We start from the raw sequence: 14,874 nt of genomic DNA on the forward strand, positions 1-14,874 counted from the left end.
GAGGAAGAAGAGGAAGTCCTCCTGACACTGGTCTTTTCTCAGGGAAGGTAAAAACAAAACCCCTCCAACCCCAAGGAAGGGCAGGAACCCCTCCTGAGTGGAAGGGCCTGCATGAGCACAGAGTGGACCAGGTCAGCTGCTGGGGAGGGAAGGGCAGCGATGCTAAGGAAGGGCAGTGATGCTGAGAAAGGGCCCAACCCTGTGCCTGGAGCTCGGGCTGCACCAGGACGGGGAGCCCCCATCCCCACTACAAATCTATCCCCAGCGCCCTCCCTGGGAGTGGAATCAATGGGGCAGGCAGACCTGCTCTGTTCCACAGGTGAGGCAAGACCACGCCATACTCCTCTTGAGACTCCAGGGACCAGCAGGTCTCTCTGGAGGAACCCAAACGCAGCTCTGCTCCTGACAAGACTAACCCGAAGCCACATTAATGGTTTGATGGATTCCATTTCCAGGCTAGTTTCTAGACATGATGTCTAACATTCAATCAAAAATTATAAGATAAAAAAGAGGTGGGAGTCTATTGTCAAGATAATCATTAGAACCAGACTCAGAAATAACCCAGATGTCAGAGCTATCAGATGACTTGAAAATGAACAAAAACCCCTAAAATCATGGTACCAGAGATGAAGAGTTCAGCTCATGAGCAACCTGAACAGAGCTGAGGAGAAACATCCCTCAACTTGAAGACAGGGTCAAGTACACATAACTCAAGGCCCAGGAGAAGAGAGAGTGGAGCAGAAGAAATACTGAAGGAGGTGATGAACAAGACAGTGAGGCAGAAGCCCAGAAAGGGCAAAGGACCCAAAGCCAGGGGAGTGTCAGCTGCTGCAAATACCCAGACAAGAGCGGCAAGGTCTGCCAGCATAAGCGGAGTCCAGAGAAGCACTTTTCCACAAAACAAGTAGGGAGGCCTGGAGGAGAGGAAACTCAGTGGTCTACATGGTACAGAGGAGCAGGAGAGCCCGGGGCAGGACCCACATCCCTAAAAAGAAGGTCTGTGGCACTCTTCAGGGCAGGACAGGCTGAAAAAAGAGGCATGATCGAGCAACTTCTGTCCAAGGTGTTCAACTAGATTTTCTCCCATGGGATGTTTTCCCTCATCTTATAATCAAACTAGACAGCATATTAAAAAGCAGAGACATTACTTTGTCAACAAAGGTCCATCTAGTCAAGGCTACGGTTTTTCCAGTGGTCATGTATGGATGTGAGAGTTGGACTATAAAGAAAGCTGAGCGCTGAACAACTGATGCTTTTGAACTGTGGTGTTGGAGAAGACTCTTGAGAGTCCCTTGGACTGCAAGGAGATCCAACCAGTCCATTCTGAAGGAGATCAGTCCTGGGTGTTCACTGGAAGGACTGATGTTGAAGCTGAAACTCCAATACTTTGGCCACCTGATGCAAAGAGCTGACTCACTGGAAAAGACCCTGATGCTGGGAAAGCTTGAGGGCAGGAGGAGAAGGGGATGACAGAAGATGAGATGGTCAGATGGCATCACCGACTCAATGGACCTGGGTTTGGGTGGACTCCAGGAGTTGGTGATGGACAGGGAAGCCTAGCATGCTGCAGTCCATGAGGTCGCAAAGAGTCAGCGAGCGACTGAGTGACTGGACTGAACTGAACTGATAATCAAACTGCCAGCTGCACTCTGGAGACACTGCAGCCGTGCTGGCTCCACTCGGCAAAGGTGGCCACTTCAGATGCTCAACTGTGGCTAAGACAGTGGTTCACCGCCTGGCAAAGGCCAGGCTGGGCGACTCTAAGCATGCAGGTATGGCGGTATGTGTATGGCGGTAAAGAGGTATTTATTAGTGCAGCTTGCTGTTGAGATGGTATTTGTTGAATCAATTTAAAAACAAGCAGCCGCCTTTCAAATTTTTTTAATATTTGAAAAAATAAACACAAACAGGAAGATTCGACATGTACACACACACAAAGGTGGAAGCAGGTGGAGCCTGCGCCCACTGCCGCCTGTGCCGCCCCTCCCTCAGCTGTGGCGGGAGAGCAACAAACTGCCATCAGCCAAAGAGCCCTGGCACCCGAGGACTCACACCCTTCTGCCCCGCCCAGTTCTCAACAACGGGAAGGAGTGTGGACCACATGCCGCACCAAAGTGGGAATGCCCACCCTGCACTCACTGCCCTGGCTCAAGGCAGCATCCATGGGCATCAGGCTGCCTTCTGACCGTGATGAATGGGACCCTATAACTTTTATAAGAGCCCTTAAATCACCTTACCTTTGAAATAAATTCAGTCACTTCAGAGGAAGATTTGGTTACTGATGTGATTGAAGAATCAGACCACAAGACCTTAAAAACAAACAAACCAACCTTAAAAACAGACACCACATACTCAATTCACAGCACATTCTTCCAGGGATTCACAGCCAGTACATGGCGGTAGTGGGACGAGACTTTATATATATAAAAGCCTCGTGCGTTTATATACCCCTTGGTGTGTTATAGAAAAGATGTTCATGTAACTCTAGTCCATTAAAGCTTAACTTCCTGTTTTGCACAATTATTCAAACATCACTAAGTCACTCATGTGTGGAGCCTAAGGTTGCCCCTTAAAGCGTCATCAAGTCCCTGATGCCCCCGACTGCTTGTGTGCACAGCCCCTGATGTGGGAACCCCCTGCTCAGGTAGGTCAGTCTATAAGACGCTATGAGAGGTGAGCCCGTCCAACAGTGAGAGCTCCCGTTCAGGGCTGTGGCCGTGCTGGTGGCCCACAGGAGTCTGACACGAGCCAGGGCAGTTAGGACCAGGAGAGCAGGGACCAGCTTCCACTGCAGGGGGCAGGGGAAGAACGCAGCAGAGAACATCAGAAAGGCCTTTCCAGAAGTTCTACAAAGCCTGGTACAGTGGGCACAAATGTCCACCTTCCCAAATAGACTGTGAGTTCCCTGGGGCAGGGGGCTGGCTTCCTAGCACTGCAAAGTCGCTTCAGTCGTGTCCAACTCTGTGCGACCCCATAGACGGCAGCCCACCAGGCTCCCCCATCTCTGGGATTCTCCAGGCAAGAACACTGGAGTGGGTTGCCATTTCCTTCTCCAGTGCATGGAAGTGAAAAGTGAAAGTGAAGTCGCACTGTCTGTGCTATTTTCCACCTATGTCAGCACAGACACCTGTCAGAGGCTCTCCTGCACTGAGAAAGGCGTGCGCTGAGCTCAGAAGGAGCGAGGCAGGACAGAGGGGAGCAGATGGGACAGAGGGAAGCAGGGCCCAGAACAAGAAAGGTTAAACCATGAAACCATGACGTTCACCCTAAAGTCCAGAAGCACTGGAGGATTTCAAGTCAGGAAATAAAATGACTGAGTCTTCTGTCACCCAAAGGGAAGCATTACATGCACACTGATGTAGAGAAACCAGAGCTTAGAGATAATCAAGCAACTCTCAAGCGCCCAGCACCCGCCAGCCTCTTGCATGTTTGCTGACGGTCTCCCAGGCCTGAACTCAGGGCTGGCATCTCTCCTCCCTGTTGAAATTCACACGAGTCCCTTTCTACTCTGGAGCTGTCATAGCACAGAACAATTACTAAGGTGTGTTTTTCAAGCCCCAACAAAATACAAATCGATCAAGGCAAGGAACCTTTCTCCTTTCTCTCTGAATTATCGACGCCTCCCAGAACTCATCACAGCAAGTGCTAGCATTTTTTAATGAATGTGCTGTGCGCCATCCAAAATCTACCTACACTAAAATGAAAATACCTACACCATTTTTTTCTGTTTGAAATAATTAAATCTTTTAACAACACTAAAAACAAGACTCGGGGTAGTGAGCTGCTCCCCATGTAAAACAGCAGTAGCAGCCACGATTCAAGGTGAGAGCTTTCTCGCTTTAGATACGTGACCCAAGCACTGTTGGCACTGTGGTTTTCAAAGCAAAACACGCTGCACATCACGCGCACAAACACACCCTAACTCAGCTCAGAGCATCGAGCCCAACACCCAGATGGTGAGCACAGCACAAACATACCGTTTTACACTGAAACAGACAATCTGCTTCCCTGACCATTTTACATTTAAAGAGGGACAACTATTCTAGGTAGCCTGCTCCTGATATAATCTTCTTTGACTTCCAAAAGGAGTTGATGTTTCCACCCAGGGCAGATACAAAGCAACGATTGGAAACCAGCTGACTTCAGCAACACACCTCTGCAGGAATCGCAGACTGACCTGACCCAGCCCTGAGCCAGAAGAGAGGCCAGCCAGCCCCCAGAGGAGTGTGGACCAGGAGAGCAGCCTAGCATCTTGCCACAAGCTAGAGACACGTGATCCAGTGAGTCCAGGATAGCATCAGTCATAAGCTAACCCACGGTTCCTGTACCAGCAAGAAAAAACACTGCCAATCAAATGCTGCCACAGTCGCTTCCTATCAGCTGCACTCACTCAAAGAGCCACTGAGACCTAAAGAGATGGACTTCAATGTATCTTAAACATACACAAAAAAGCATACTGTGCATAGAACAGGTAAGTATTTCTTCACACTCAGAGTCTGACTCCTCTGACTCACTGTCTGTCTTGCTCTCAGCACCCTCTGGTCCAGGGGCAGCAGCTTAGGAAGAGGCCCTGCTACTCAGGTCACAGCCCTCATGTGGGAAGCCCTCATGTGCCCAGTACCACCAGACCTGCCATCAGGCCTCTGAGGAGCTCTGGAGCCAAACACAAGGACAGGCAGAATAGTCACAAAGGACAAGGCAGCATGGAAGCAGCACGGACCACGTGCTTTTAGAACTGTTTTTAATGCTAAAACTATCAACGGTATTTGCTGTGAACTACAAGCGGAAAGCATCACCAAGAACAGGATGCTACGAAGAAAGAACTGTCAGGGAACAAGAGTTCTTCCAAGTTTCAAACAGGACAGCAGAGGTGAAAAAGTCAATTCAAGATACAGAAGATGAAGGACTCTTCCACACAGTAAATCAAAAAAGTCAAAGGGAAAGAAAATAGAGGCAAAAAGAAATAAAATAGAGGGCCAGTCTTAAGGTCCAACATGCCGACAGCAGGAGTTCCAAAATAAAACTGAGAAAAATGGGGCAGAGGAATCAAAAGAATGATTCAAGAAAAGGTCCCCAAGTTAACGGGCTTAAGCAAAAAGGGCTGATGCGTCCCAGCACAGTGGATGGAAACCTACACCCACGTGTGGCTCTGAGAAATGTGCGAGTGACTGGAACCAAGCAAAGGTCCTAAAACTTCTAGAAACTGTAGAACAGAGCCATGCTTCTCAACAGCAACAGTGCAAGACAGGAAATAAGAAGTGCTTCCAAGCTCCTAAGGAACATGACGGCTGGTCTAGAGTTGTATTCCCGGCCACGTGTCAGGACAACTGGATAAAGACACTGCCAAACGTGAAAGTCGGGAACTGTGCCTCCCCAGGACCTTCTCTAAGAAGCTACAAGAACCAGAACTGACCTGCAACAAGAGGTGATCTGCGAGCCAAGAGCAGGGAACCAGAGCTGGAAGGGAAGAGGGGACCCCAAGGTGAAGACACGGGGGCCCTCAATGAGACAGTGCCAGCCTGAGTCCAGGTGGGAGAAGGGCCACAGCTCCAGAGGGGGAACCAACGGAATGTCGGACCCATCTGAACACAACCAGGGAAAACTTTAGGGGCAAAGCTGTTTTCCAAGTACGCGTTCCCAAGCAACAAATAGAGACAATTAACCCCCGGAAGAGCAGAGCACCGGCAAGGAACAGCACTAAGCGTCCACCACACGGCCCGGGAGCCACAGCCTCCACGCAGCCAGGCTGCCGCACAAGCACCGGTGCAGTGTGTCCCCTGGTGACGCGAGCACGCACACTGGAGTCCCTGCACACGTGGAGCTGATGGGAGCAAGAACTAAGCAAGAAGCAGTCGTTAAGACTGGCCCTCAGCTAACAGTGAGGAGCGCTCAGGGCAGTGAAGGCTGTTTCAAGATGGAAAAGCAAACTTTTAAAGAAAAACACAGCACTAAAATAAATGTGCTGTCAACCCACTCCAGTATCTTGCCTGGGAAACCCCATGGACAGAGGAGCCTGCTGGGCTAGAGTCCGTGGGGTCGCAAAGAGTCAGACACAACTGAGCGACTAAACAACAGCAACTGGGTTCTCAACAGAGACGGGCGTGAGAAGAACGGGGTTTTTATCGGTCCTGCTCCACAGTTCCTCTTAAGTCAATACAACTCTCCCGTCTGCCAGGCATTTCAAGTGTTTGGGTCATCTTCTGGGGTTTTTTCCCACCCTGTCCTTCATGCATAATAAGTAAAGAAAAATATACTTTAAAAAAAGTTTTAGTTATTCGACAGTGAGTTTGGGGAAGCTGGTAAATGTGGACATTTCTACATGGATACAAAATCATTTTGTATTTTAAAAGATTCTGTCATCTGCTTCCTGGATTTGATTTCCACAGTAACTAGTAACTAGCAATTACAACTTCAGCAAAAACAAAACCAACTCCATGGAAAAAAAAGAACAGGAAACTCAAACTCCTACTTGTAGTCTATTTGTTACTTACATCTTCCTATAAAAAAATAACCTTTCATTTGCATCCTGGAAAACAATGACACATAAAAATTAAAACTAGAGATAAACAAGGCTGAGAAAACGGGTGGCGGGGGGGGCGGGGCACGGGAAGTGTCGCTGACTTTTCCCTTAATAAGTGAAAGCTTCCAGAAAAAACTGCTTCCTGAGTCTTCCTACACTGTAAGCAACAGAGGGCACACCACCCCGTGGTACGGCAGCCACTCCTAATAAAGGTTTTTACTGTTCTGGCCATAGTACAATAGACATTCATTTCCAAGTTCAAAAGACAACCTATTTAAAGGACAATTTATCCTAATTATTTAGGGTTTTGTGGACAAAAATTAATCCTCAGGTAACTTCTAAAAGTGTTTTACTGAAGTATAACTGACACTGAAATGCACATATTTAAAATGCACACTCTGACCAGTTTAGACACACGCATGCACCCACGAAACCATCCTTCTGGTCAATGTAACGGACATGGCCATCACCCCTCCCCAGCAAGCTACTGACCTGCTTTCTGTCACTGCAGATTATTTCACATTTTCTAAATTTATCTCAATAAACCCGGAAGGAGCATACTTTCTTCCCTGGCTTCCTTCACACGTGTAATTATGGAGTTCTCTCTGTCCATACTGCATCAGTAACCCGCTCCTCCACGCCCAACAGCCCACTGTGTGGTCACAGTACAGTGTATGCCCAGTCTCCCGTGATGGGTATTTGGGGCCTTACAAACAAAGCTGTTATAGACATTCGTGGACAAACCTTTGTATGAACACATACTTTCATTTCCTTTGGGTACTGACCTAGAAGTGGGGCTGATGAGTCATATTTTAGGAGCATGTTTAACTTTTTAAAAAACTGCCAAACAGTCTCCCCAAGTAGTTTCACCATTTTATGCTCCCAGGACAGTCCTTCCACATACCTGCCTGCAGTTGGTGTGGTCAGTCCTGCGGACCTCAGCCGTTCTGATGGGCAGGCAGCATTAGCTCGTGGTGGGTTTAACTGGTCTCTTCCTAACGGCTAATGACACTGCACATCTGTTCACGTGTGCTCTCTGCCCTCCACACATCTTTCTTGGTAAAATGTCTGTGTATTTTTTATTGGGTTATTTTCTTATCATTGAGTTCTTGAGAGTTCTTTTTATAGTTTGAATACAAATCCTCTAACACACACGTAATTTACAAATATGTTTCTCCTAGTTCTGTGGCTTGTCTTTCAATTTTCTCCACAGAGCCTTTCAAAGAGCAAGTTTTAAGTTCTGATGAAGCCTAATTCATCCATTTCTATGGGTCATGTTTTGGTACCCTACCTAAGAAATACTTGCCTGTTAAGTCACAAACCTTTTTTCTGTGCTTTCTTCTGGAAGTTCTATAGTTTATGCTTTATGCTTAGGTCCAAAATTAGTTTTGAGTTAACTTCTATACAAGAGGTGAGGTTTGATCAAGATTCTTTTTTCTTTACGTATGGTTGTCTGCTCCAGAACCGTCTGTTGAAAAGACCAACCTTTTTCTTCACTGAACTGCCTTTATACCTTTGTCAATAATCACTGACCAGGGTGGTGTGGCATCCAGGGCCTTAGCCCAAAGCAGAGGAGGCCTGGCCTGCAAGACGGAACAGTCACCACCGCCGACCCCAAGCCCAGCCCAGGGCGACCCCAAGCGGAGCCGCAGGCAGTGGGAGCCTGAGCTGCTCTGGCCTCATCAGAGCGCTGCCTGACCCAGAACATATGGAGCACTCGGGGCAGGGAGGGACCTCAAGCCTGACTGATGGCGCCCGAGCAGCCTCTGTCCTTCGGAGGGCCACGGTTCCCTTGTTTGGTTTTGTTGGCGACACTGAGCAGCATGCAGCGCCTTAGCTCCCCAACCAGGGGTCAACCCCACGCCCCCTGCTTTGGAACGTGGAGACTTAACCACTGGACTGCCAGGTAATTCCACAACAATAAAACTCTTATCAGAAAACTCAAAAATGACTCCTTATTACCTTGGCTTAGACAAAGATTTCTTAAATACAAAAAGCACAAGTAACGAAGGAAAAAGTAGGTAAATTGGACTTCTTCGAAAGTCAAAACGTCTGTGTGTCAAAGGACAGCATCAAGAACATGAAATAAATTCCCACAGAGCGGAAGACAGTATCTGTAAGCCAAAAGGCCCGGTAATTCCAGTCCTAGGCATATATCCGAGAGAAACGAAAGCATCTGTCCACACGCAAAACTGTACACAAATGTTCACAGCAGCATTACCCATAAGAGGCAAAAAGTGGGAACCACCCGGAAGTGTACCAGCCAGCTGCTGAGCGGGCAAACAGAACGTGTCCATCCACACGGTGGAGATTCACTCAGCCATCAGAAGGGAAGTACCCACACATGATACAACACAGATGAGCCACGGAAACATTATTTGCGCGAAAGAAACCGATCACAAGAGATTACATATTGTATGATTGCACTCATGAGAAATACACAGCACAGCCAAACCCAGAGACAGAAAGTGGATTAGTACTGCCTGGGACTTGGGGAGGAGAAGAGGGCAATGACTGCTAACAGGCATGGGGCTTCTTGGGGTGATACAAATACTAAAATTAAGTTGTGGTAATGGTTACTAAATTCTGAATAAATCGTAAAAACACTGAAATTTTTTTTTCTATTTTTTAAACAATGTATTTGGCTCCACTGGGCCTTAGTTGTGCCATGGGGGACCTACTTCCCTGACCAGGGATCGAACCCTGGCCCCCTGTACTGGGAGCGCAGATGTCTTAGCCACTGGATGACCAGGGAGGTCTCAACACCGAACACTTAAAATGGATGAATTTTATAAAATGGATGAATTTTATGGTATATGACACCTGTCTCATCAGAAGTGTAAAAAAAGTCACTTATAAAATTTTAAAAATGTTTCATCTTTAAAAACACCAATGATATTCTCCCAAAGTCTTCCAAACAATCAATTGACCATGTACATGTGAGAGCAGCTCTGGCCCCAGGGGTGGCCCCTGCCCCTCTCAGCATCTCGGTGTCAGGGCCCCTGCACTTCAACAGCAGTGCTGAGATCAGGTAGTGAGTCCTCCAATTTGTTCATTTCAAAACTGCTTTGACTGCTCTGTAGTTTCTTCCATATACATGCTATTTGTTACTCATTCACTTATTTACATAGGCCGCACCACCAGCATGCAGTATCGTGGCTCTTCCACCAGGGACCGAGCGCGGGCCACGGCCGTGAAAGTGCCGCGTCCTAACCACTGGACTACCAGGGAATTTTCTCCATGCAAATTTTAGCATCATCATGTTGATTTCTAGAACAGAAAAATGCTCCTGGGACTTACTTTTGCAGACAGTTGTGTGAGATGACAGAGAATCTCTAAGTTTACAGGTGTGTGCAGAGATGTTCCCACAGGGTCCGTGGTCCTTCCTCTCTACAGAACTGCAGCTCTGACCACAGCCAGCCAGAGACTGTGGTTAAACCCTGGAAGCTAGGCAACCATAAGGCGCCTCATCTTTCCAGCGTGATGGGATGCCCAAACCAAAGGTCACGCATGTTACACATTCACATCCCACAGGCGGCCACTTAACTTAGTCACAAGCAGGAGAGGGCAACTCACTGCCCAGAGCACCCACACGGCCGAAGCTGCATGAACGAGCAGCGTGCTTCATACATAAGAGAGCTGTGTGTTTTTAAATGTTCATTTTATCTTTCCTTAGTATCTCAAATTACCATCCAAAAAATACAGTTGGGGCTGTAAATCCCTGAGGGCACATCAGGTTAGTAACCCCACCCCCCCAAAAAAAACCTAGCTGAACTGCTGGCTGGTGAAGGCTTATCACTGTCCTAAACACAAGAGTGTGCTTATCAGTTACCTCACCAGGAGAAGTAAGCTTTCAGATAACCAAAGCTTTTCTTTAAACACTAAAACACTTCATTCAGCTTATGCATCTGGGTAGAAACTTCTAAACTCAACTGTTCACTGGACCTCCAGAAGACTCAGGGTGTCCCTGTCTGCCAGCCTGCTGCACCCATCCTGGTCACAAGCCCCTCGTTTGGAGAGAGGCCGAGGGTCCACCCTGCCCAAGCTCACTGCTTTATAGAGAGGCTGAGGATGGGGGCTGAATCCAAACGCAGTTCGAGCAGACTGGCTGTGAGTGGGGTTCAAAGGGCCTGATAAACAGTACGCCTCAATTTTCACAATTCTCCACTGTAGCTAAATTAGGTGACCAACTACCAGGAGCCGAGTGTGTCAGTCCAGGGCGCACTCCCCCCAAACCCACCAAGGAGTTTCTGTCGTCCGGGAGGTGCAGAGGGACACGGCTCATCTCTGCAGGCACTGACTCCCCCAGATTCCAGCCTCTGGCTGAATGGAGGTGCTGGGACACAGACAGGTTCAGCACTGTCCTTGGTCACACAACTAACAGGGACACAATTGGACCGTGAGTTCCAAGCTGCACCCAAGCCCAGACCCTCCCCCTCAATGGAGAGCAAGTAGCCCCAACAAGTGCATCTTGGGGACCGGTCACCCGCAGGGCCCAGCCCACACTTCTATCTCCCACAGCATTGGCACAGAGCTTTGAAAAAAGACCTGTCTTTTATTTAGATAAATAAAAGTATTGTTTCGTGGTAAATATTCCCTTCCTATCCCTTAGAGGAGAAAAGGGGAAAAAAAACTTAGTATCTTACCTCAAAGGAACATTCAACATTTCTTTCATTTTTTTTGTGTGATAATCCCTTCAGGTCTATCTTTTCAACAGTCACTGTAAAAGTAAACAAAACAAAAAAACAACAAACACAATTATAAAAACGAAATAAAAGTTTGAAGTGTACATGATTAGTTTGCATCGATTGATATGTTAGCGGCTTTCACAGGAAAGCTCCCAGCACCCGGCACCATCTCCTCCGCGGGGAGCTCGTCAGGAATGAGGGAAGCTGGAGGCCGAGCTCAGAATGAGGGCAAAGTTGATCGTGAGACAGAAAATACAGGGAAAATATAAAAACAAATCTTAAAAAAAGGGATCGGTACTTGAAAAGAACATACGTTTATTTGCCTGCTAGAGGGCACGGATAGTAACTGTAACTGAAGGTTAGTTATGCTCTGTTCTCATCCCTAAAAGACTAAAGATCAACACCTCCCACTCTGGTTGTTTAGAGACGTAGCTGCCCAGAGCCTTCGTCGGCATCTTCTGTCTCTTTCTGGGACGGGGCCAGGCTGCAGACGCGAGGACCGCAGTTGTGGAGCAGGCGCTGCAGACCCCTAGTGCCACCCCTACAGAGCAGGGGCCACGGCTGCACAGGTGGACAGGACAGAAGACAGTCACGTTAGACAGCCCCAAAGTGATCCCCTCCTCATGTCTCCCCTGTCACTCCCACGGGTTCTTTTTTTTCTCTCCTCAGAAAGAAAATTATACAATTAAGCTTGTAAGCACTTAAGTTTTAAGATGCAAATTAAGTTTGTAAGATGCAAATATTCGAGCACAAATATTTTTGAAAATAAAACAGCACTTAATAAACATGATCTAGTTTCCAAACTCCCAAATCACACTCGGGTACGTATGCCCTGTTTCTGATTCAAACACGAATGCGTCTCAAATACTCATTTAACTGCTTGCTTCTTCAAGCTTATGAACTTCTGGCAGGTGCAGCAGTCAGACAATCAGCTCTTCCGGAAAGACCCCAGCGAATGAGGGAGGCTTTCCTGCGTGAACAGCATACACACCTTCCTGACTTTTCACCCGTATTCCTGGAGGTCGCTTGGCTGTGTACTATGGACATGTCTGCAGATCCTCAACACCTGTCTAACCTGACACACTCAGTGTAACTCACAAAACTGTCACGTCACACTTTCTGCAGACGCCCGATCTCCTGGTCGGCCACACATCCAGAGTTTTCTCCAGCAAATAAGACGTTCAGGGCCAACCCCCAGAAAGCTTCGTGGTCAAAAGTTTGGAGGGAAAATCTAAGAAACTCCTTTTCGTAGACTGCCCATGTACGTGATCATATTAAAGGCTCTGAGAAGTCCTGTGACAAGTAAATCTACTTTTATTAACCACATTTCCCCAATTTTTTTTTTTTTTGGCCGCAGAACTCTCTCCTCCCATAATATGTCTAAGCGCCCAGAGAACGAGCAACTCTGGGCACCAGGCTTCGGAAAGGTTCTAACCCTGTACTTCCCACTATTGCAGCCACTGACCCCATGGGACCACTTACTTTGGTATTAATTACAATTGAATAAAATTAAAAATCTCATTCCTCAGTCGCACTAACCACATTTTAAGCACTCGGCAGCCACACATGGCCAGTAGCTGCCACGCTGAGCAGACCCAGAACCCTGGTCGTCACAGGGAGTTCTACTGGGTGGCGCTATGAAGTCAGGGGCGGGTGGGCCGCAGGCAGCCCTCGGCCATTGGTGTGACCGTCTCCAGGGTACAGAGCCACACTGTGGGCTGACGCACCACCAAAGGCGCTCTCCCCCCGCCGACAGCAGAGCCCAGCAGTGGTGCCAGACTCCACACACCTCCTCCCCAATCCAGAAACACCAACCATCTGGATCTTCGCAGAAAACAACATGCCGATCCCTGCCCTAAACCAAGAACTTGTTCATTCACCAACTCGTCTCATGAAGCGCCTACTGTGTGTTGGGCTGTACTCCGGGGCTGGGCACAAGGCGGCCGGCACTGACCAGAGTCCTTGCCTTCACAAACCGCTGCCTGAATTTTTAAGCCTCTATAAGTTTATAAAGTTGTATCAGAGTTGATACGGATCGTGGGAGACACTAAAACCCATTTGGTTTAGAGTATTTTAAACTTAAAATAGCATCTCACAGGAAGGAATTACTGTTTAAAAAAAACAAGAACGTTTGTTTCCTTTCTGGCAAAACAAAGAAAACACCACCTTTAGCAGTTGTGCACTGCCCGACCTCGCTCAGTGAAACTGCCCACTGTTCCTGTCTGACTTCCCCAGGCAGACTGTCAGCAAATAAACAGCTCTTACACTCTCCCAATCACTATTTTTAAAAACTTACCCACAGTGACCTCACTTTAATCCAGACCCTTCACTTCTTTAGACAATAGAATATACAAAGTCAACGAACACAGAAAAACCTATTTGGCGTTTTCCTGGGCCACAGAACACCAACGTGTACCTACAAGTCCCAGGGCTGAATATTAGGATTTATGAAAAAAAAAGCAGAAAGAAAAAACCCTAACTGGACTGAAGGCGGGAAGTGACTCATATCTGGACAGGAAAATGTGAAAAGCAGATGAATGTTACTCAGCTGTTTTCAAATCAAAGAGGCATTTCGGACCAGAGGTCTGAGATGTTAGCAAGACCTCTTTGGAGCCCCCAGCCCACCAGACGCTGTGCTCTGTCTGCATCACCAGCCCCAGTTCCGCCAGGACGCCTCTGGACCAAACACACAGACAAGACCTGCTGTCTTCTCTTGATGCCGCCTGCCCTGGAAGCGACACCTGTGGCCACACAGGGCCCTGAGGGCGGAGGACGGCCCAATGGGGACAGGGGGTGGGGTCAGGTGAGAGCAGCAGGTGAGAGCGCTGACGGTGGCCAACACGAGGGCCGGGCTGGGTGTTCAGCTGGGCTTCAAAGAAGTATAAGATACTCTCAACTCCGAAACTATTAAAGACCATGTTTATAACAATACAAACACGAACAAGTGTTTATCCTGTTACCTGAAATATTATAAACTACATGTATAACATTATTATAGTTTAAAATGTAAAAGAGAGAGAGACTGAAAATAAATGATCAAAAATGATAGGGTTAACTGCCTGGTGGTGGAGTTATGGCTAGTTTTCCTGTCACATCTCTGCAGTGTGGTTTCATGGTTTTAGAGTGTTTACCTGTGTGCACACACGTTTGCTGACGGCCCACTGAAAGCCCACTGGTAGACAAGGCCCCCCTTCCCTCCTGCCACCCTTGTGAGCCTGCAGACTGGGTCATGTCACACACGAAGCCCCACTCCTTTCTGAAACGTATAAGCAAAAAATTTGTCAGTTTGAGGGGCTGGATATCAAACCATCACCTGAGGAAGAGAACACAGCCCAAGACAGGATTAGTACTGACTGGGAAGACCCCCGAGACCCAGGGCTGGGCGGGAAGAGCGCCCAGGACGAGCGCGCCTCCCCGGGGCCCAGACGGTGAAGGGGTTCAGCCGGGGCATGTAGCGGGACCCCGGCTTGAGGCTGCCAGCCTGCTCCCACGTGCAGAAACAGCACGTGACAGTGTGCTGCTTCCTTTCAGCATTTCCGGGGCTCAAATTTTCTTCTTTTCTTATTCAAGCTGTACACCAGCGGTTCTCTCAAATCTTACGAGTCAGAGCACATGGCCTTCAGGAAGATGTGTAATTGCACTGAACTCCCATTTTTATAATTGGAT

General features: G+C 48.0%; 1 protein-coding gene across 5 annotated transcripts in view; it reads right to left on the reverse strand.

The window, feature by feature from the left end:
* The window catches only part of ZCCHC14 (zinc finger CCHC-type containing 14), a 46,270-nt gene that overhangs the window by 10,685 nt on the left and 20,711 nt on the right, over positions 1 to 14,874 (reverse strand). For 3 of the 5 annotated variants that reach the window (XR_015145342.1, XM_086350252.1, XM_086350248.1), the window contains exons 3-4: positions 11,167 to 11,240; positions 2,238 to 2,309 (exon numbers count right to left, since the gene is read on the reverse strand). Coding sequence is in view for 4 of the 5 variants with exons in the window: in XM_086350252.1 (XP_086206378.1) it covers positions 2,238 to 2,309; positions 11,167 to 11,240 (146 nt within the window). In the remaining variant the exon portion in view is untranslated. The remainder of the gene's footprint in view (positions 1 to 2,237; positions 2,310 to 11,166; positions 11,241 to 14,874) is intronic. The other 2 variants (XM_086350249.1, XM_086350250.1) reach the window with 1 other exon arrangement.

The sequence above is a fragment of the Bos grunniens genome, chromosome 18 (genome assembly GCF_055505025.1).
Source record: "Bos grunniens cultivar Pamir isolate PY7600 chromosome 18, Bosgru_T2T1.0, whole genome shotgun sequence".
Lineage (NCBI taxonomy): Eukaryota > Metazoa > Chordata > Mammalia > Artiodactyla > Bovidae > Bos > Bos grunniens.